Source organism: Triturus cristatus, chromosome 11, assembly GCF_964204655.1.
Source record: "Triturus cristatus chromosome 11, aTriCri1.1, whole genome shotgun sequence".
Taxonomy (NCBI): domain Eukaryota; kingdom Metazoa; phylum Chordata; class Amphibia; order Caudata; family Salamandridae; genus Triturus; species Triturus cristatus.
This window is the reverse complement of record NC_140594.1, coordinates 415,101,639-415,123,136: the sequence shown is the minus strand read 5'-3', so window position 1 is coordinate 415,123,136 and position 21,498 is coordinate 415,101,639. Positions and strand designations below refer to the sequence as shown.

At 41.5% G+C, this 21,498-nt stretch overlaps 1 protein-coding gene across 7 annotated transcripts in view; it reads left to right on the top strand.

Moving 5' to 3' along the window:
* DBNL (drebrin like) overlaps positions 1–21,498 on the top strand; it is a 124,918-nt gene that overhangs the window by 73,253 nt on the left and 30,167 nt on the right. For 6 of the 7 annotated variants that reach the window (XM_085636136.1, XM_085636140.1, XM_085636139.1 and 3 more), the window contains 3 exons: positions 171–281; positions 10,952–11,079; positions 11,276–11,369. In XM_085636136.1, the coding sequence (XP_085492262.1) occupies positions 171–281; positions 10,952–11,079; positions 11,276–11,369 (333 nt within the window). The remainder of the gene's footprint in view (positions 1–170; positions 282–10,951; positions 11,080–11,275; positions 11,370–21,498) is intronic. The other variant, XM_085636141.1, reaches the window with a different exon arrangement.

Below are 21,498 nucleotides of genomic sequence, written 5' to 3'. Positions count from 1 at the left end.
TGTGAGTTAAATAGTCACTGCTTTGCGGTAATAGAGTGGTAAGTAATGGAAAATCAAATATCAAACCAGTCCGTAGAATAAAGAAAGCACTGTTGTGTAGGGATGACTAAATAAAATGAACTGACATGCCCCTTAAACTCATGCTGATTTCCACCCCCCACCTTCCCCAGATGAATATGTGGTGAATCCTGTGAAGCCTGCAGCCCGGATCCCACAGCCACCGCATCAACAAGAAGATGATGATGACCTGTATGAGGAGCCACCGGACCTGCCCAGAAAAGGTTGCACTAGTTTCAAAGCCACACTGCAGTCTCTCAAATTTCCATGTTTCTTCCTTCTTTTTAAAATGTAAATGGTTTACTGCAAGAGCCAAGGTTTTGTAGGGAGAGAAGAGTTCCACCCAACGTGCTGTCAGTGAAAGTATTCTTTCCTTTTAACCTACCCTTTCTCAACTGTCACTGTCCCAAAAAGATGATCTTCCTGTGAGCACTCTAGCCACGAGGAGATCACAAGACATGCTTTTCTCTGCTCATCTAAAAAAATGTTCTAATAAAAGTTGTGCAGTGAAAATATAAATTTTCTCCCATCCCTAAGATAAAAATCTTTTTGCATTGAGACTTGTTACTGAAGCGATGTTTAGAAGGCTCACTGATGGTAACACCAAAAGGCTTGACACGCAAACTACATTGGCACCATGCAACAGTGCACCTAGTTAAGGTATACCACAAATCAAACTCTCCTGTTATCAAACTACCTAATGGACTGTGTATGTAATGCTGTTCTTACCTACACTCCTAACATTCTGCTTAAAGGCCTAAACCCCTTCAGGAACTGGTGAGATCTTTCTTTCTATGTTCCACATGACTGGTCTAGAGCTGTTGCACCAACCCAGTCATGGGACATGTCATCTCCTTGATACGATTATTGATACAGGCAGGTTCTATACACATTTTTTATATTACTCCAGTGTTTCGATCCAATCATTTTTGTGCATCATTTGAAATTACTAATCCTCCTCATCCTCTCTTCCAATAAAATATTTTCCTTGCATACCAAGGCTTCCATAAATAAGAAAAACCTTGACAGCTCATTTTCATGGTTATTTGCAGATTTATTCTTTGAGCTGGCGTACTTTTGATTCTGTATCTCTCATCTCCAAGTTTAACCAAATTATATTTCAAACTCTAGATTTTTTTTAATCCCACTTCAGTCCTTTTCCACCCACCACCCCACTTTACATTCATGTGGTCTATAGTTTTCCATAGATTTGCTAAACCCCGAAATTCAAAGTAGACGCATTGAAAGAGCGTGACGGATAAATGACTCCTCGGAATTACAGGACCATTGGCGGTCACTGTAGTAAAGTACACCAGAAATATGGAATCCAGACTTCGTAAATGGTAGAAAATTAAGAAAGTTTTATTCCAGAGAAAGAACTTCAACCTCCAACTACAGTCTTTTCCTCCTCTGCATCAGCCATCAGTTCCCAGTGGAATACAGAACATAGAACCTGGAGCATGAGCCATAGCCAGATGCCACAATTCCCTTGCCTTAAAAGAAGCATAAAGAGCCCTCTATAACAACCATATTACCCAAGCTTTAAAAACTCATCTAAAGCCCTCTTTCGCATAGCTGCACAGATTACCAATCCACACTGCCTCCATTCTCTTTTTAGCCCCTCACAAAAACTGTATGACTAGCATTCTTTTTGTAAATTATTTTTTTATTAACTATGATTGAAAGGATTCGCTCCCCATTTGAATCGCAGCCACCATTGCTTTCTCTGGGTCGCCTGGATCCTTTCCTATGTACCAAGGGGACCAATGATTCTATCCGAATCATTGGCTGTTGTAGCAGAATCAGATCTAATCGATGTTCTATCGGGCTGAACCATCTGGGTCTCCCTTTGGCCCAAGCCCTACATCTGTGATACATAGAGTCAAAACTGTGCTGGCTCCTTCCTTGACAAAGACTTCACTCACTGTCTACAAGGAATCCCTACAGATTAGGAAAATAGCAGTAATTGCTTCTCCTAAAAAAAAAAAGCCTAATTTGGATCCTTTAGGAATATCAAACTTGAAAAATATTTCCTTGCTCCCTTTCCTGGTCAAATTTCTAGAAAAAGTGGTGGCATCTCATCTTGAGTGCTTCTTGGAGTCTCACAACTTGCTGAAAACTTCTCAAGCAGGATTCTGTCGGTTGATAGTATTGAACTGGTACTACTATCCACTCTAAATGTTCTAGGAATGGAAATAGACAGGGGTAGCGTTGGGGCACTCATTCTCTGCATTCGGCACTAACAAGTATAGCCTCTTAAGCACACTTTTTTCCATTGTTTGCCAGGGAACCGATATTAAATGGTTCGTCCTCCTTCCTTTCTGAAACAACACTGTCTCCTTGTGTTAATTGTTCTCATCCTCATTCTCCATCAGTTTCTGTGACCATCAGTGGGCCATTCTTTCACCCATGTTGTTTAACATGCACATTTTACCATTGGCCAACCTCCTTCAGTAAATGTGTGTAAAATTCTATATGTACGCAAATGATACTTAACCTGTCTTCAGCTTGTACAACTGATATTCCCATCAGTGGGCAGATGCAGTCGTTCTGTCGCATGTTGGTACATTGCAGTAGGTTACATCGCGGTAATCTCATTGTGATTATCTTCTTTACATTGAAACTTAGAAGGCAAGTATTATTTCAAACCCTTTTTGTGTGAGTATATATATGTGTATTAGCACTGGAAAAACAAAGGTTAAAGTGAAGTTATAGTAATAAAATCTTGACTTTGAAACCCTAGAAATTCACTGAAAGCAAATTATAGCTAGTGGTTGAAATAACATACAACCTAATATTTATAAACCTAACAGATCACTGAAATTCACATAAATATACTTTACAGCTTTAACTACTACTTATCACCTCCTACAACAAATCACTCATGACATGTTAAATATCATCAATGATGACATCTCAAATGACATCATTCGTCATACATTACTCCAAAAACCCTTGCACCATTTAAAAAAAGAAATTTGTTTGTAAAGGATCTGTATTCTTATACGCTACAGCATAGAATTACTGTGTATACACATGTAGGTGCATAGAATGAAAATAGACTAACCCCCTGAGGCAAGTGTGGTTGTACATGTTGTAGGTTATATGGTGCACGAGTTACAAACGAGTAAAGTTTGGGGTGCAACTATTACTCCATGTTAAACAAAGTAAAGGCTGTGCACACCTGATTTGGGTTGCTGAAGCATGTTTCAAGGTAGGGTTTTGCTTAAAGCTAAAGCCTGATGCAAAAAATGTGTGAGAGGCCAAAGCTTATGTTGACTATAGATTCTCCACCAGTGCATTTCTGGGCATATGCAAATTTTTAGTAGTTATAATACAGTGCTATGGACAAATTCTTTGTAGCAAGGATGTGTATTAGGTGTGGATGTTTATTCCCAGAAAATTGCTGAAGATTTTGTGGAATTGTAGATTGTTGCATAAAGTGGAATAGCAGTGGTTCGCTTAGAGTTGGTTTATCTCTGACTGGCACTACAGGCATGGCACTAAGGTTGTGTGTCATTGTGCCCTTCTCAGGAATGTGTGTAATGTATTTTACCAAACTATAAAGTGTTGTCCTAGGACATGGCATCAGTATTCTTCCAGTGACAAATGCATAACTGTCAACCTCTCTTCCTAAAATTGGGGGTCATGTGATGTCTTTCAGAAAATAATCCCATTAGGGTGAACAGAACCACATTACCTCATGGGAGTGCCACATTGGGTCCCATGGTAGTACTGATGTACCCGTGGCAATTTTTGTTTTAAAAACAAAATGTAGTCCCACTGGGCCCCTCCAATCCCAGAAAGTGCCCGGGTGGTCCGGGTGCCCCTAGCTTGCAACATTCTACTTATTTAAAGTATTATTTTTAGGGCAAAGGGACCGAGTCTCAGAGTCCTGTATGGCACCCATAACATTTTTCTCTGGGTTGCAGCCAGCCAGTCAGATTGCTCAGTACTGGTGGAGTGGTACTGGGCAGACAGTACCGAAATGGCCTACAGGATAAAAAGCTACCTCTACCGATGAGAGGTCCCGAATTTGTTTTTAGTATTTTAGGAATATCTGGACCAAGCGTCCAGATATAACAATTTTTGATCCATTCATGACCACACCGAGCATTGCTTTAAAAGGGAATTTCGCAAACAGCTGAACGGATTTACACCATGTAACACTTTCTGATTAAAGTTATAATATTCTGCCAAATGTGTTGCAATTTCGTTCAGCTGTTTTTTTAGATCGTAGGGTAAAGTTTCCTGTGGGGCTTCAAATGAGAAATCTATGTTTTGGTGCCCCCCGTTTTTCTTGGCCCCCGCTTGACATATTGGCGCAAAACTTTCCATGTATATGGGTTTTAAATGCTGCTTGCAATCTAAGCTTTGTGGTAAAGATATTCAAATCTTTTTTTAAAAAGGAGGAGTAAACTCCCATACCTCCCTGTTTTTATGGGTGCGTAATATATATATTTTACGGGGTAACCTCTTATTATTAATGTGTGTGAACCTCCAAACCCCCTTTAATTAATTTTATTAGGGGAAATATATATATCCCTCTTACCCATCCCTGAACCTGAAAAATCCCTTACCACCCCTCAATTCTACCCATCCTGAACCCTAAAAACCATCATACGACCCCTTAACGCTACCCATCCCTGAACCCCCTTACTACTGCTTAACCCTGCCCATCCCTAAAACTTTAAAACTCCTTACTACTGCAGTTCGTTACATAACGTCAAATATATAAACTTATATACCCAATGTTACGTGAACCATTGAAAAAAAATTACTTACCTGCGATATGCAGTACCGACTAAAAACATCTTGAGGTACTGCGATGTAAGTACTCTTATGTACTTAAGTGTGATGTACCGACTTCAAGGTGACGGTAGCAAACCAGTGATCCTAACTTTCTTGCGTGCCACCAGTGCCACTGTTCAAACGCTGTGTAACTGCGATCTCCCTCCATTTCATCCCATTTACTGTAGTTTACAGTCAAGAAATCGTCAGCACGACACAACACTGATTCGCATCTCTGAATGGTTGCTCGCCCTACTCCCTCTAATCAGATTCAAAACTTAGGAACGGTCTTGGATGAACAGCTCACTTTCAAACTAAAAGTGACTGCTATCTATTCGGCATGTTTCTAAAAAGCTAAAATTACTTAAATGTATACGTACCTTCGAGAAGCCAATACACTACATTCCAGTGGTCATGGCCGTGGTCTAATCGAAACTGGACTACGGTAGCAATATATACCTGGTTGCCTATGCGGAGCCTGCAGCTAAGGCAGAATGCTGCAGTCAGACTGCTTACTGGACAAAGGAAATGGGATCACTTACTGCAGACTATCCTGGCTCCTGTGGAGTGGGTGGGGGGGGGGATTTGGGGTAATGCAGTGACTTTTGGCGTGGTAATTTCTATCAAGGATGGGCCTCTGATGAACCACATAGAGAAATTATTGGTGTATATGTGAGATACTCTGATTAATCCATGCTGTGTCTAGTACTTGTTCTGAAATTGATAATGGACAAAGGCAAGAACTTATTTTAAACAGCTTTCAAATGATTATGTACAGAACAGCTTTCCCTTTGTAATGGGTATGTAGCACGCAAAAAGCCCTACGAGTCTGCTGACTGTTCACAGGCTATTTGCAAAAAACGCAACTGTAAAAAAAAAAAAAAAGGAGGATTTTCAACAAAGAGTACAGTAGGTACAACCTATTGCGGTCCAATGGTAAGCGTGGCGATTCAGTATACCAGGATCCCTGATTCAGCGTGTGTCCCCAATTGGTTTTGCTGAAATTGTAGGCCCTAACGTGTGACCACAATGGGAACCCTTAGATCAAAAACAATGCTTCCTTGTCGGCACCACCAGTGATGGTTAACATGTTACCGTGTACTTTTGCATCACTGCGGCAGCTACTATTGATTATTGCTACAGATTAGCAATATCTAGGAACTCGCACAACTACCAAGGTTGGCTTTACCACAACGGGAGGGTAAAGACCATTCATAATGAATGTAAATATTACTGTTGTCCTAAGTACTCTTCTGTTGATAATGTTTGTTCAAATGAAGGCCATAGTAACAAATCTTATCCAGAATGGGCCTAGGTGTCCTGTTGGGGTGAAGATTGCTGCACATTGACCTTTTAAATCTTTTTTGTGCTGCTGTTTGATTCTTTTCACTGCATATTAGGATACCAATGTAAGACACCAGTGAACAGGTAAATTAAACTATAAAATTGCTTTTGAAACCTATCCGTGTCAAGACTTTATGTTGCTAAAATATTTTCCAAAGAGAATTGGGCCCCTCTCAATAAACCCCGCCCATTATTGAAAATGGAGGAGAGAATCACCACATTAGTCTTGCCAGCTGTTCGTTGTACCCACTTGGTAAAGAGATATTATCTTCTTCCTGGGAGATCATTTAGACTACAATATTTGATGGTGGGGAGCAAACCTCTTTCATTTTGAGAAAATCAATGACCCTACAAGAGAGGACTAAAAAATAAATCTTATGTAGGCCACTTACTACCTCTTTAAATCAAAGTCGGCCAGGAAGTTGCAAGGCCTTTGGGATGGCGGGCTGGGAGTCAGGTGTTTTCTTGTGAGAGATTTTAAGGTCTCCCATAAGGAAAAGTAACCTGTCGCAATGCAAGTAGCAGTTCACTGATTGTGGCACCCAAGCAATGTAGACTTTATTCTGCTCACAAACATGGGAGAACATGTGTCGTTTTCCCGCAAGTCATCTCCTCGCATTTTTTACAACGCAAGCGATGTTACAACGTGATACAATCAGCCCGCAAACTTTCACTCCGCATATGCCTTTACCACGCATGCCATTATAACGCAAAGGCATGCGTCGTGAAGGCATAAACTCTGTAAAAGTGGTTAATATATAGCGGAGGCGATCGAAACGCGTCTGAGGCGGACACTCGTCTGATGAATTAAAAGGATTGGAAACTTTGAAATTGCCTGTGGTGCATTCTTTGGAAGATAACATTGACTGTGGTCCGTACCTGTCTTAAAACCCCTCTGTGGAATCGGAGGGTCAGGACTTTGTGATATATATATATATATATATATATATATATATATATATATATATATTCACTGAAAAAACCATAGGTTTCACACATGTTATAGTTAGCTGGACATTTCACTCGTAAAAAACCAATGAAATTCCCCCGTTATAGTTAGTGCAGGCAACTATAACTCACGCGACCGCAATCCTCTGCTGATGCTAATACTGTATTTAGACACTTATTTGCCCATGTCTTCTTCCATTAAATTTTAGCTATACATATATTACAAATATTTTTTTTTCATAAAGACACATATGTCCTCAGCAGAGGATTGCGGTCGCGTGAGTTATAGTTGCCTGCACTAACTATAACGGGGGAATTTCATTGGTTTTTTATCAGTAAAATGTCCAGCTAACTATAACATGTGTGAAACCTATGGTTTTTTCAGTGAATTTGCAAGGTTTTTTAAATGCTAATTCCTAACTATAACGTGTGTGAAACCTATGGTTTTTTCAGTGAATTTGTACGGTTTTTTAAATGCTAAGTTACTTTACACCATTCGTGGCATGCGCGCCCAGTTAACGCAGTTCGTTCCGTGCGCGCACGGTGCGCTTCGCGCACCGTGCGCGCACAGTGAGCACGCGGTGCGCTTCGCGCACCGCGCGCCCACTTTACGCAGTTAGTGCCGTGTCCACGTTACGCGGGATGGGCCATGTACGCACGATGCACTTCGCGCACCGTGCGCACATGCTTCGTTGTGAAAGGTAATCATTTATATTTTCATTTGTATTACATATGCCCTGCACAAATAGTGCCCTTCAGGCACTATTTGCACACGGGGTGGGGATAGTGTGGATAGTTTTTTTTTTTTATTATTAATTTTTACCGTAGGCGTACGGTAAGCGTAATCGGCGATTTTTCGGAAAAAAATAAAATTGAATTTTTGGACTTGGGGGTACTTTGGGGACACCATCATCATTGCTAGGTGGTTAGTAACTGAATACACTGCCCCTTTAGTTGTTTTTTGCCTTTGTTTTTGCTGCCTCACTCGGAGTGCGAGAGAGAAAATGGCAGACGCCGCTTCCTGGTTTCGTCCGATTCAAATGTTTACTTAGATCTAACAGCCAATCAGAATCTCGCACGGCACCGTACGCGTACGGTAAGCTTACCGTAAGCGCACGGTAAGCGCACCGTAAGCTGCCACAGATATATATATATTGATTTAAATGCTATTTTCTCAGGATCTACTGAACAGATTTACACCAAACCTACAAAAGGCACTTCCTTGACCTGAGGACTACCTCTGTGCCAAATTTCAAGTAACTCTGTTCAGCCGTTCGGGCTGTAGCTGTGTCTAAAGGTCCTATGGAAAAATGCATTGGAAAAACGCGTTTTTGGACCCCCCTTTTTTCTCAGCCCCCGATTGACGAATCCCCCCGAGACTTTCAGGGTAGGAGTGGAGCGTAGCGCCCCACCTATTTTGAAAATTTCGCGAGGATTCATCGACCGGCGCCAAAGTTATTCCAAATAGAATGTTGCGGATTTCCTATGGAAACAGGGTCCCAACTATAACTATCTACTGGCGACTGCCAGTAGATTATATATATATATATATATATATATATATTACCTACTGGCGGTCGCCAGTAGGTAGTTATAGTTAGGACCCCTTTTCCATAGGAAAACCTCAACATTCTATTTTGAATAACTTTGGCGCCGGTCGATGAATCCTCGCGAATTTCTCAAAATAGGTGGGGCGCTACGCTCCGCTCCTACCCTGAAAGTCTCGGGGGGATTCGTCAAGCGGGGGCTGAGATAAAAGGGGGGTCCCAAAACGCGTTTTTCCCATGCATTTTTCCATAGGACCTTTAGAACGAGCTACAGCCCGAACGGCTGAACAGAATTACTAGAAATTTGGCAGAGAGGTAGTCCCTAGGTCAAGGAAGTGCCTTTTGTAGGTTTGGTGTAAATCTGTTCAGTAGATTCTGAGAAAATAGCCTTTAAATCAATATATATATCTGAGCCCGCTTACGGTACGCTTACCGTACGCTTACCGTAAACGTACGGTGGCGTGCGCGAGCGCGATTCTGATTGGCTCTTAGATCTTAGTAAACATTCGAATCGGCCGAAACCAGGAAGCGGCGGCCGCCATTTTGTCTCTCGCACTGAGTGTTGTTTATCAAACAAGATGGCCAAAAACATGTTACGGGGCTGTTTTGACAACTCCCTCCCACATAGTCATGTTGAGGGAGTCCCCAAACATCCCCCAAGAGCAAAAACGGTTTTATTTTTTTTTCGGCAATTTCGCCGAGTACGCTTACCGTATGCTTACCGTAAGCGTACGGTAAAAAAAAAAAAAAAAAAAAAAAACACTATCCACACTTACCCCACCCCCTGTGCTTTTGGTGGCCGTAGGCCACCAAATGTACAGGGCTTATTAATAGGTAAAAAAAACTACATTTTGGCAACATGAAATTATAAAATCGAAATAAAAAAAACACTATCCACATTGACCCCACCCCCTGTGCTTTTGGTGGCCGAAGGCCACCAAATGTACAGGGCTTATTAAAGTTGATAAAAACCGTGCACGGAACGAACTGCGTTAAGTGGGCGCGCACGCCTCGAATGGCGTAAAGTAACTTAGCATTTAAAAAACCGTACAAATTCACTGAAAAAACCATAGGTTTCACACACGTTATAGTTAGGAATTAGCATTTAAAAAACCTTGCAAATTCACTGAAAAAACCATAGGTTTCACACATGTTATAGTTAGCGGAAATTTTACTGATAAAAAACCAGTGAAATTGCCCCGTTATAGTTAGTGCTGGCAACTATAACTCACGCGACCGCAATCTTCTGCTGATGACATATGTGTCTTTATGAAAAAAAAATATTTGTAATATATGTATAGCTAAAAATGTATGGAAGAAGACATGGGCAAATAAGTGTCTAAATACAGTATTAGCATCAGCAGAGGATTGCGGTCGCGTGAGTTATAGTTGCCAGCACTAACTATAACGGGGCAATTTCACTGGTTTTTTATCAGTAAAATTTCCGCTAACTATAACATGTGTGAAACCTATGGTTTTTTCAGTGAATATATATATATATATATATATATATATATAATTTTTTTTTAAATATCCCCTAAAACCCATAAATGTCCATTTGTATCTCAATGACTAAACTCCCCCAAAATTGTGAAATTACCCATACCACCCCAATACCCATACCCACTAAAATTTTAAATTACCCTTGGCACCCCAAAACCACCCTGTAACCTGAAATTACCCTTGGCACCCCAAAACCCAAACATACCCTTAACCCTAAAATTACCCCGGCACCCCAAAACATCCCGGCACTTCAAAACCCTAACCCACCGTGACCCCTAAAAATACCCATGAACCCCAAAACCCAAACAAACCCTGAACCCTAAAATTACCCTGTGCACCCCCAAACTCACCCTGAACCCTAAAAATCCCCCAGCACCCCAAAACCCAAACCCACCCTGACACCTAAAAATACCCCAGCACCTCAAAACCTAAACACACCCTGAAAATGCCCAGTACCCCAAAACCTAAACCCACCCTGATCCCTAAAAATACCCCCTGCATTGTGTGTTTGTACAACCTGGTTAGTGATGCAGTGTGTGGCAATGTAGAAGATGGCCTTCATTGAGGGTGGACTAGGGAAGGCCTGGAATCTTGGGCACCACCATTTACGTGCGAGCAAAGAAGTACTTAATTAGAGAATGGAAGGTTGGTATGCTGTAAATTTATTTTCGGGTGAAAAGAATAGTTTAAAGGAACAGCAAGCCCCTAAAGTTTAAGGGTTTGCTCTGATTTAAATTGTGACTCCTTCCTCTTCCCACCAGATGCATATGGGGCGCAGCCAATAAACCCAGTCGCGCGAAACACGCAGTTGCAGCATAAGCAAGATGAGGTGGAGGACTTGTATGAGGAACCCCCGGAACCTGCTGATATCTATGAAGAGCCTCCACAGGTTGGTGTTTCATGGGTCTTGGCTGAGAGAAGTGAGTTGAAAAAAAAAAAGAAGAAATATATATATATATATATATATATATATATATATATATGTGTATGTATATATGTGTGTGTGTTTTATTTTCTCTCTCTTCCCTCCCCCCCCCCCCCCCCCCCCAGTTGCCTTAAAATGTTCTTTTATATGTCCTGTCCAGGTGCAGCCTGCAGCAGGACCCACGTATGATAGTGCTTCTGAATACCTACAAGGAAAGGGGCTGTGTGCCAGGGCTCTCTATGACTATCAAGCTGGTAAGGACTGTAATTTACGATGTGAAATCTCCTTTACTGCCCTTTGAACGCTTCTCACACTATTCGTACAACTTGGGTGTCTCATGTTTAAAACACCCACCCGTGTACCTTTGTCTGCTCTGTTCTCTAACTATGCGACTGTATCTCATTTTGCACAATGTTTTACCCTCTGTCTCTATTTCTTCTTCTCTTATGTTCCTTGTCTGTATTTAATTTAACTCCACCATTGATTCCTTCAAAAACTCTAGATTTCTTTTAATGTAATGTGCTGGTTTGGCGCATGAAAGACAATCATTAAGGGGTAACTTCACTGTCATTCCTATTGTATCTTATTGGAGCAGTTTGTATAATGTAGCCCAGGTGCAGAAGAAGCAGAACACTTCATTGTGTGATGCTGCTTGCGGAATACAGGGCCTTTGACGGAACTTTACATAAGCTGGGTAAAGAAATCTAATCATATACATAAATGCATTTGCAAATGGCGCCTATGTTGGAAAGAGTCAGGTGGTGGGATTTTCATCTGGTATTGTGTTTATTGGCTAGTTAGCCAGTTTACTGATGTGTAGGGCGTTGGTGGATGTACAGAATGACTAGAACGTGTTGCCTGTTGTAAGAAAGAATGAGCCAGAGAATATCCAGAATGTGTACATCGTGTATTTGTACTACATGGTTAGTGATGCAGTGTGTGGCAATGTAGAAGATTGCCTTCAGTGAGGGTGGACTGGGGAAGGCCTGTAATCTTGGGCACCACCATTGACGTGCGAGCAAAGAAGTACTTGATTAGGGAATGGAAGCTGTTGATTTGGGTGATGGGTTTGATCTGACATAAGACACTTGGTAGCTAGTTTTCTGAGAGTTCTTCATATGCATCTTTGAATTTGAAATAGAGATCAAAAGAGAAGCTTTGGTGTAATGGTACTTCAGTTAACATGTACAGGAAGAATAGGGGATTGAGTGGTACTCAATAACTCGCATGTCTATGGATCCTAGCAGGGCAGTGAGGAGGAGGAGGAGGCCTTTTGACCATTGTCTGTGATGTTCAAGCCATCATGAATGACCTGCGTTGTTATAGTTTCCGTCGATCTTGCCTTTGAGATTGTGAGCTGTTGCTCTTTCTAGAAACGTATTCAAGACCTGGTGGTGGGTGCTGAATTGGTAACTAGTAAGATCATCTAGGTTAACGGAGAGATTTTTGGATAGTAAGGCAGCTTTACTTTTTGTATTTTACAATTTTATTTAGGTATGCTGTTGATCCAGCGCAAGACTGGGAAATGGGGAATAACATTTACCGATACCCTTCCTGCGTCGCAGACCCGACGTCACACTAGCTCATTCACACACGCAGTCATTGGTGGGACCCATAACACCAACACTCATATGTCTCTCTCACGTGTCTGCACACAGGAAGGATGACAATACGCGCTGGACATGGGGGGGGGGTTACCTTATTACCTATAGGAAAAATATTTACATTAAATACATTATGTACATCTGCATCTGTAGATACCTAGCTTTAACATCAAGGCACTCCACCACTTGGTCGATGGACCAATTTAGTGGATTGGTTGATGGTGATTTCGAACCTGCTAAAACACATTTTAAGACTCAGAATCCTTATTTCCCTTAATGAAACCACAAACTCATATTTCTTGTTCATCAATATCTGTTTATCTAAATTTTCATAATGATTTATATTTGCTTTTGTCTCGTCAAAGTTTAGAGTTTTAGATCAATTCCAATAAATCGCAGAACCTCATATTTACCTAATCTGGCTAGTCCTCTAATTCATTGGCTCTGCATAACCAAAATTTGTCGTAAATTGTCCGACAAAGCAGGCCAAAGCTCAAAGTCCTCTGCTCAGCACGCTACAGTCCCAATTTATCAAAGGACCAGAAATCGTGCAAGCATATATGATAGCCCGTGGAGTTTTAGAAAAAGTTTTGCAGTCATCAAGCGGTCGGGCAGCATCTGGATCTTCAGAAAAGGTGTCACGAACGAACGTGGAAAAATTATGAATGAAAAGAAAGAGATCATCATTCGCGCCCTCCCTATTCTACTACCCTTTTTATAATAAAACAAGTCATAGAAGATACAGTTTTGAACTTTAGAACATTCGTGATTGGCTGGTTGAGATCGTACGACTTGTATTCCCAGATTTTCGGTACAGTTCGAGGGGCGAGGTCATTGGTCAGTGAAGCGTCGGCTTGTTCCGATTTACTGTAAGGTTGATTGTTCCCGTGTCTTGGCGAGTGTCCCGTTTCGTATCCTTGACCGGGGACACTTTTTGTGCAAAGGTCGCTACGAGGTTCGGGAGATTTCCCGCACATGCGCAGCTCACTCCGCACCTCGTGAGACAGTGGCCACTTCTGCGTGTGGTGACAGCGGCCATATTGGATTTAGGCCCAGATGCCAACTTAAGCGAAACAAACACAAAAGAATAATGAATTCATAGAAATGGTGATTATTCTAATGTTGACCCCTTGCTAATCCCTCTATGTGCTTGTATTTATCTAGCATATAGCGACATTTAAAGCAATTATATTCACCTTTTTCGATCCTCCTCAGGGGGGCAACATCACAAAGCAACATATATCATGCAGTATTCTATTACCACATATACTATTGTTAATATGCGTACAGATTTTAGTTATAAGTTATTTAGCCATGCAATTAGCAAATCCCATGTGTAGTTTAAGTATTAATAATGTTGATTAGTATACATGCAACACTCGTTTAATAATATTATAATTAATAGATTATATAATTAGTATTTTCATGCAAAAAATAGGAGGTATACAATATTTTGCACTACCTGCTCCATCAATCCCCCCCTTTGGTGATTTTATCACCACAATACCTAAAACTTTGTAAATTTATTACGAAAAGAAAATGAATTAATAGAATTTTAGTTCACATTTCTGTTTCCCCAATTTCTTCTTCTCTTGCCTTTTTATACATACTATCTTTCATTTCTTCTAACTCTACTTCTTCAAATTCTCTTTCTAGTCTCTTATTTTCTTTCTTTCTCAAAGTTTCTCTTTAAATTTTTCTGTATTTTCTTTCTTTTGCAACATAAACATCATAGTCTTATAACTAATGCTAGAAAAATTACACAGGTTAGTGGCAATATGATTATTTACTACCTAATTTTAAAAGGAAATCGTTAATAGAAGATAATTTCTTTCCAATCTTTTCCCAAACACCTTCAACCTCTAGTGGTGCAATTTCCTCATGCAAATCAGTTATATTTTTAATATGACTTTAGATCTTGACTTTCGTCCTGAATATAAGTACAACAATGTTGAACTTTCAGCATTCCACAGACTCCACCCTCTTTTGCCAAAATTATATCAAGGGCAAGTCGATTTTGCATTACCATGGCGCGCATGGCAACCATTTCTGTATTTACCAATAAAAATCCTCCAGCAGTGCTTGTTGACAAGCGATCCACTACTGTTGATAATTTTCTAATTTTATGTGCATTCAGAGATATTCCCACTGCTGGTATCAATGCTCCAAAAATGTCTCCCACAATTTCTGACCAAGATTCTCTCTTTCTACGTGTTAGTTGTCTACCTAACTCATGTACACCATCTCTTCCTCGTCCCACATGGAATATCTTTGGGAAAACCAGGTCCACATAACATGTGCCAAACCAGTGATCTGGTAATCGATAATATGCTTTGTTCCCGCAGATAAAATATAATCCAGGAAAAACTGGATCATTTCCTCCTTTAAATCCCCATCCACCCATGATTCGATACGTAGCATGGCAATCACTGTTACCTACAAAATTATTATCATATACAGTTTGATTCCTTCTAATACACAACTTTCCTTTCTGAGGCCAATCTGAAGCCATTGTTGGACTAGCTTCTCCTTTCAAATGTTTTTCCTTTTCAACATCCCAGACTGTCCTTTCCTCTCTTCCCTCAGCTACTTTCTTTTGCATTTTTAATCTCCTTTCTTCAACTATATCCAAGAAAACTTTCTCCTCCTTCTTTAAACTACAAGTTAGATTATTTCTAAATATGGACTCTAATTTTAACTCTTTGGTTTCTAAGAAAAATTCACCTAATAACTTTGCAAGTTTTACTTTATTCAATTTGTTAATTACAGGTACTTGTGAAAATATGTTATCTACATCTGAAAAGTAATATTCTAATTTCCCTATTTTGTGAAACAAACTTGCTATTACACTACATGTTGTTCCATACATTACTGGGAGGTGATGATAGGTCACTCCCTCAGATACAGATGCAGGTAACTGCATGCAGACGTAGCAGTCCCACACGTCCATTGTCTTTACATATTCATATAGTAACTTCGAAAATACATTGTTAGAGAAATCATTTATAGACCTGTCTTTATGTAAATAATTTCTATCTATATTAGTCGGATATACTTTCTGAAACTTTTCTACATTCGTTTTATTCTCACTATGTCCTTCTATTGTTTCTAGTGTAACTTTAAATGAGGTCATCAAAGCCAAAGCACTCCATAGAAGCATTAGTAATCCTGTACAACAACACATTTTTAACCACCTTCTAAGAAATACACATTTTGTTTTTCTATTCTGTGTTTGCCATTTCGAAAAAAATGATCAGTGTCTTTTGACTTAGCCTCTTCTACTTCACAACTAGTTTTGTCTAACCCAAGGCTCTAAGCACCTACTTGGTTCTATCAGTTATGTCTTTTCCAGTAATTTATTGTCTTTCCATTGGTATCACTTTTGGTCTTTTCAGTTTGGCATTTGATCGTCTTTCACTTTCCTTACGCAATCTTGATACAGAACTTCCTGAACATCAGTTTCTTCTCTGTCGGATAAGATAAATCTCAGGATTTCCGATTCTTCGTCTTCCTCAACCACTTCTGCTACAGTCACCTCTGGATTTTCTTGGCTATCCGCCTCTTCTTTTATTTCAGGCAGCGCCACATATGACCATTCCGGCGACTTATACTTCTGGTTAGGTTTTCTTGTTCTCTTATTTTCTTCTGTTGTCGTTTTTCCCTCGTTTTCAATTTTTCTTGACTAGATACTTCATTTACTTGTTCAGCTCTGGATGAATTTACTCGTGTCAGTCGGTATCTTAATCTCTTTATTTTGTTTGGCTAGATTTCATCTCTTGCTGATCTTTTCAATTTATTTCCCCTTTCGTTTTTCTCAGCTCTCCATGCTCTTTTTCTCAGGACTCGACCTTCTGGTGCTTCTTCATCACTGTCCTCTGATTCTGTTTCAACTTGACTTTTACTTTCAGCTGTTTTTCTTTCCACCACTTTTTATTTTCCCTACTTCTGTCCCTCCTCGTGTTTCTTGCACGCAATCTTCCTGCTGACTAAACGTGTTACGCTCCTGTTCCAGAATGGGTGTTCCTCAGGTTTCGAGCGACATAACAAGATATCCACCCCTTGAGCTCCCCAAACTCCCACAATAACTGTACGGAGTATTAGAACGATCAAGTGAGGGAAGGGTAGGAAGGGAACAGCGGGGAGGAGAACCAGTAATACAAAAGTACACCGTTACAGGAAAACAGAAGCATGCAACACTACTCTCTGTAACTTCTCGCTAGACCTTCTCCTATACTTGCTTATGTGTGACAGCACGTCCCTGCGGTCCTCCTCTAAACCCAGGTATTACTTCATACCTGCCAAGAGAGACAAGAAGAACACACCAGCATTACCTCATGACAACACATTCACTATCCGAAAAGACAGCACACCGGTCCTCCAGGTACACACCTGGGAAAAAAAACCCTGTGTCTAAAAACGGGCCAAAGCAAACTGAGTCTTCAGTCTCCTGCAAAACCTATTGCAGGAAATATCACTGTGAAAACCCCCGGTGTGGCGACTATTTCCGCCTCTGTAGTTCCAGGGTTAGATACTTCTGCTTCACCTCGGAGAAAGGCGGTGGTGTCTCCTACCTACTTCCCCTTTGAAAGACTCGTTAACACCCTGTCAGGCATCATCAGCGAAGTGCGGCGTGAGGTCAGTTGTATGGTCACTTGTTGCAGTTTCCGTTGGAGAAGTAGATTAGTGAGGCAAAGTGGGACATTTGTAGCTCTGGTAATCTGTACTGGGTCTCAAGATAACCGTGCGGAATATGCGTGTACCGTAGAAGGTAAAATTAAATCACTTTAGAAATTCGGTTTATATTAAGTCATGGTGGCTCATTATGGTCTCATTCAAATTCTCTGCTTCTGTTTTCGTTTCTTTTCGGCTCTGCCATTGGTTATGAAATATTTGTATCCCTGCTTCTATTGGACCAGCTGTTTTTCACCTCCTGTTCGGCACTGCCGTTGGCTCTGGCTAAATTTGTTGCGTCCCCTCTCGTGCTGCCATTGGCTGTGAGGATGTTCCAGTCTACCTCCGGGACTTTCCCATTGGCTGCGACGGTACACAGACAACTCGGGCCTGGTTCCCGCTTTCGCAGTCACTCACGCTGTTTCTGTTGTGCTGTTTTCTGTGCATCCGGGCTCTCCCGGTGACCCGCAATGTGACCCTCGGCACGACAAATATGGCGGAGGTAAGGCATAAAGCCCATGTATACGAATGGGCGTGTTGTGCGTATCTTTCACAGTGCACAAGCTGTCCCGGCAGCTGCCGGTGGAGGGCAGGGAGGCCTGTGAAACCACCATTACGGCACTCGCAGTCAGCCCGATAACTTGTTGCTTCCAGTGCACAACTTGAGCATTTTTTTTTTTATAACCCAGCATAAGCAAGATGAGAGCTGCGTCCCTGCCCCGCCCATCTGCTGCAACGCGCGCCCAGTAGTCACTGCAGAGTGGGACCAATCTGTTTCTGTGCAGAGCTGCGAATGCCGATCGAGTCCCACCCGTTTACGGTACAGAGGGATTTCATGCGTAGTATTTGCTGAGCCATAATGTCTGCCCCCCCTCCCCCGTAGAGTGCTGAGAGCGTTTCTACTTACCTTAGTGCTTATGTACCGCTACCCAATGACACCCTCTTCCGCCGTTCACTGAGAGCTGCCTGTACTCCGCTACTTTGCGTCTGTGAAAGCCCCTCGCAAACGTTAGGAGTTGCCCAACACCATTGCAGAGCGAAACCTTTGGGTCTTCTAAGACCCCAGCTTTATGAAGCGTCATACATGCCCATTTCATAAAAATGGTTTGTTCACGAGCATACATGGTAAAGGGATTTTGCAGTTACCCGTTATTTGCCAGATCTTGGCTCTTCCATGTCTGACATTCATGAGTCTTTTTGCCCATATTTTCCTGCTGTTTAGAGCTGTATTTTTGCATTCTGAACTCCTTTCTTGATTTCCACACACCTTCCCGTCGCATTCAGCACCTCGCACTGCAGCATGTATTTTCATTTCTACTATTTTATCAAAAACAAAACAATTCATGGGGCAGCGGCTCGCATGGTTTGTGCTTCTGCTACTGAGTTTGCCTGTGTCGCGATAGCTCAGGTTGGGCGGTCTGAGCTGTGATCTAACGCCGCATAATATACCAGTGAGGTGCGCAGTTAACGCGGCTTTTCCGCGCAGGATTCGCAGTTGAACGAAGTGCGCGCGTTTTTCCTTCCTACGCTTTGGTCTGTGGCTCTGTTTTAATGACAGTTGCTGGCGCGCCTTTCATATTCTCTTTCCGCTCCCCTTGTAGTATTGTAAATGCGATCGTTCTTGACCATTATTTGATGTCTTTAATTAGGAAGGCAGGGCAGCGACTATTCGAATCTTTCTTAAGCCCACCCCCCATCGCGACAAGCATGGGAGAACATTAATTTCACTCTGTGTGTTAATACGCCAGGGTAAACTCATTATCACCATTGTGTATTTTGTTGTTCAATTTTTCTAAAACATGGTTGTTTTGACAGTGTGACATTGCAATTCTGTATATTTGTAAACAAAACACGGTCCGTACCCATGATTTGCTGTGAGGTTTTTGGACGTTCTTTCCTAGGTGAAGGATATTTCCTATTTTTAGCATATTACTTATCTGTGATTCCCCTAATAGTGCTTTTAGTTGCAGAGCGGTGTGTTTATGGCTTCATAGCATGTGTTTTTTTTATTTTCATTCAGGAGTGTGTGGACATGTTCTTGACGGAGTAATCGTCATAATTATCTAAATAAAGAGCATCGTTTGCTTTCATGTACATTTCCATTTGTTTGACTTTTTATTTGTAAAGTAGTTTTCTCCACGAGTGCCTGTTTATGCAGTGTACAAAAACATTTTAAATACATTTTTTTGTGATATTTCAGTTACACGTTTGTGCAACAGACGTATAAAATGCAAAGGAACAATTGGAAAACAAGCACTGGCAAATCCAGTACTACTTCCCTTGTTGAGCTATTGGCTTTGCCAATACTTTTTGCTGATGCTGTGCACACTGACTAAAAAGGAAAAGGCGCGAAGACCCAGCTGCTCTTGTACCTCAAGTTTCTGAATTCTACCTCTCTAACCCTCCCTATGTTCTACCTCTTCTCTACCTGGTGCGTATCATTCTACCACAGTGATGTTTACATTTCATCTGTATATCTCCTCCATCTACGTCACTTCTCTCTCAAATCACCTCTCTACCCTCTCGTCTGCACTCAGCCAGCTACAGAGCTTCAGCCCGCGCCGCTCTGCTTTCCGCAACTGAAGCAAACTCCGGCTAGCTGATTTCGATGTTCATTTAGACTGAGCATCGTTTTTTGGGAAATCCTCATTGAGAAAGACGAGTTTCCTTAATATTGTCTGCATACTGCCTGCGTCCTCTGTTGCTCATGCCATGTTTAAAATGGCAAGCGCCACAGTGTTGTTAGACTCTGCTGTGCACAGTGGAAACTGAGCTTTGATTTCTGATTGTTCACAAGCCGGTGATAGTGTGGTTTGTACAGCACACGCCTGAAAAGACTAGTGTGGGCATTACCTTCAGCAAACACAAGAAAGACACTAGGAGTTTATATACGTCAATTCACAACCCTGTGCCATTTCCATATCTGTGCACGCTATAACATTCCAAAAAGTGACCGTGCCCCTTATACCAATAATTTTTCTAGCATGGTTTTATCACGGAAAGTGCATACCACCCGGTGGAAGAAAATCCGAAAGCCCCGGATTGAACACCACAGTTCAAAAGCTCTAGCTTAACATGAACATGTAGGGATTACATCAAGAGTTCAGTGAGGCTCATGTGCAGACCAGCATCGACTGCACTGACTGCAGCCGGTTCAGCTCTCCCCGTTCTGAGTCTGCCTCCCTCCTCCTCTACTCTTACCACTCTTCTCCTTTCTTTCTCTTCCTTCTCCTTTCTCGCACTCCTCTTGCTGTCCCTTTTCCTCCTTTCATTCCCTTTTCTGCCCTCCTCGCTCTTCCATCCTCTAGCCTTTCTCTCACTTGCCGCTCTATCCACTTTTCCTGCTTCCTTTTTCTTCTCTCCCCTTCATTCTGTCTTTTTCCCATGTTATGCACTCTCATCCTTACCAGCTTTTCCTTCTCTGTCGCCTCTCTTGCATTCCTTCCAACCGAGCCATCATGCCACATAACCCCTATCAGCATGATTTCGTTCAGCGCCACACAGTTCCACGCAACACCATTCCATTCCACACACTACCATTCTACACCACACAATTCGACAACACACCTCATAATTCAACTCAACAACACATATACACAACACACCACATACATCCAATCCACGCCACAGAATACCACATAATCCTATCAAATTCAACAACACACCACGTAGTTAAACTCCACCATACCACCACACAACACAAAATACCATTCCACATAATTCCACTCCATAACACAGAATCCCAGGCAAGGTTTTAAAAACAAAAACATAAACAAAAATGTCATGAGCAATGCCAATAGCTCTAACTTTAACAATGCCGAGACCATTGCATTGTAAATGCTTGTTATAATAGCAAAGGAGTTGTAGCTCCTTAACTGCACTAGGTGCGGTTAAAAGGAGGTCCCAGATAATGAAGCATGCCACTTCGGTGGGTGATGGGACGTTGTCCTTTTCTTAAGGACTCCCACTGTTTGAATATGCTGGCTTTGTCATTAGTTCTCAGTTTGGCTTTAGTAGACCCGCGGATCTTACGTTGATACATATTTAGTGAATAGGGGATTTGTCCGCGCCGGTCTGTAAACTTCCCTTAGACCCTCTAACCAATTGT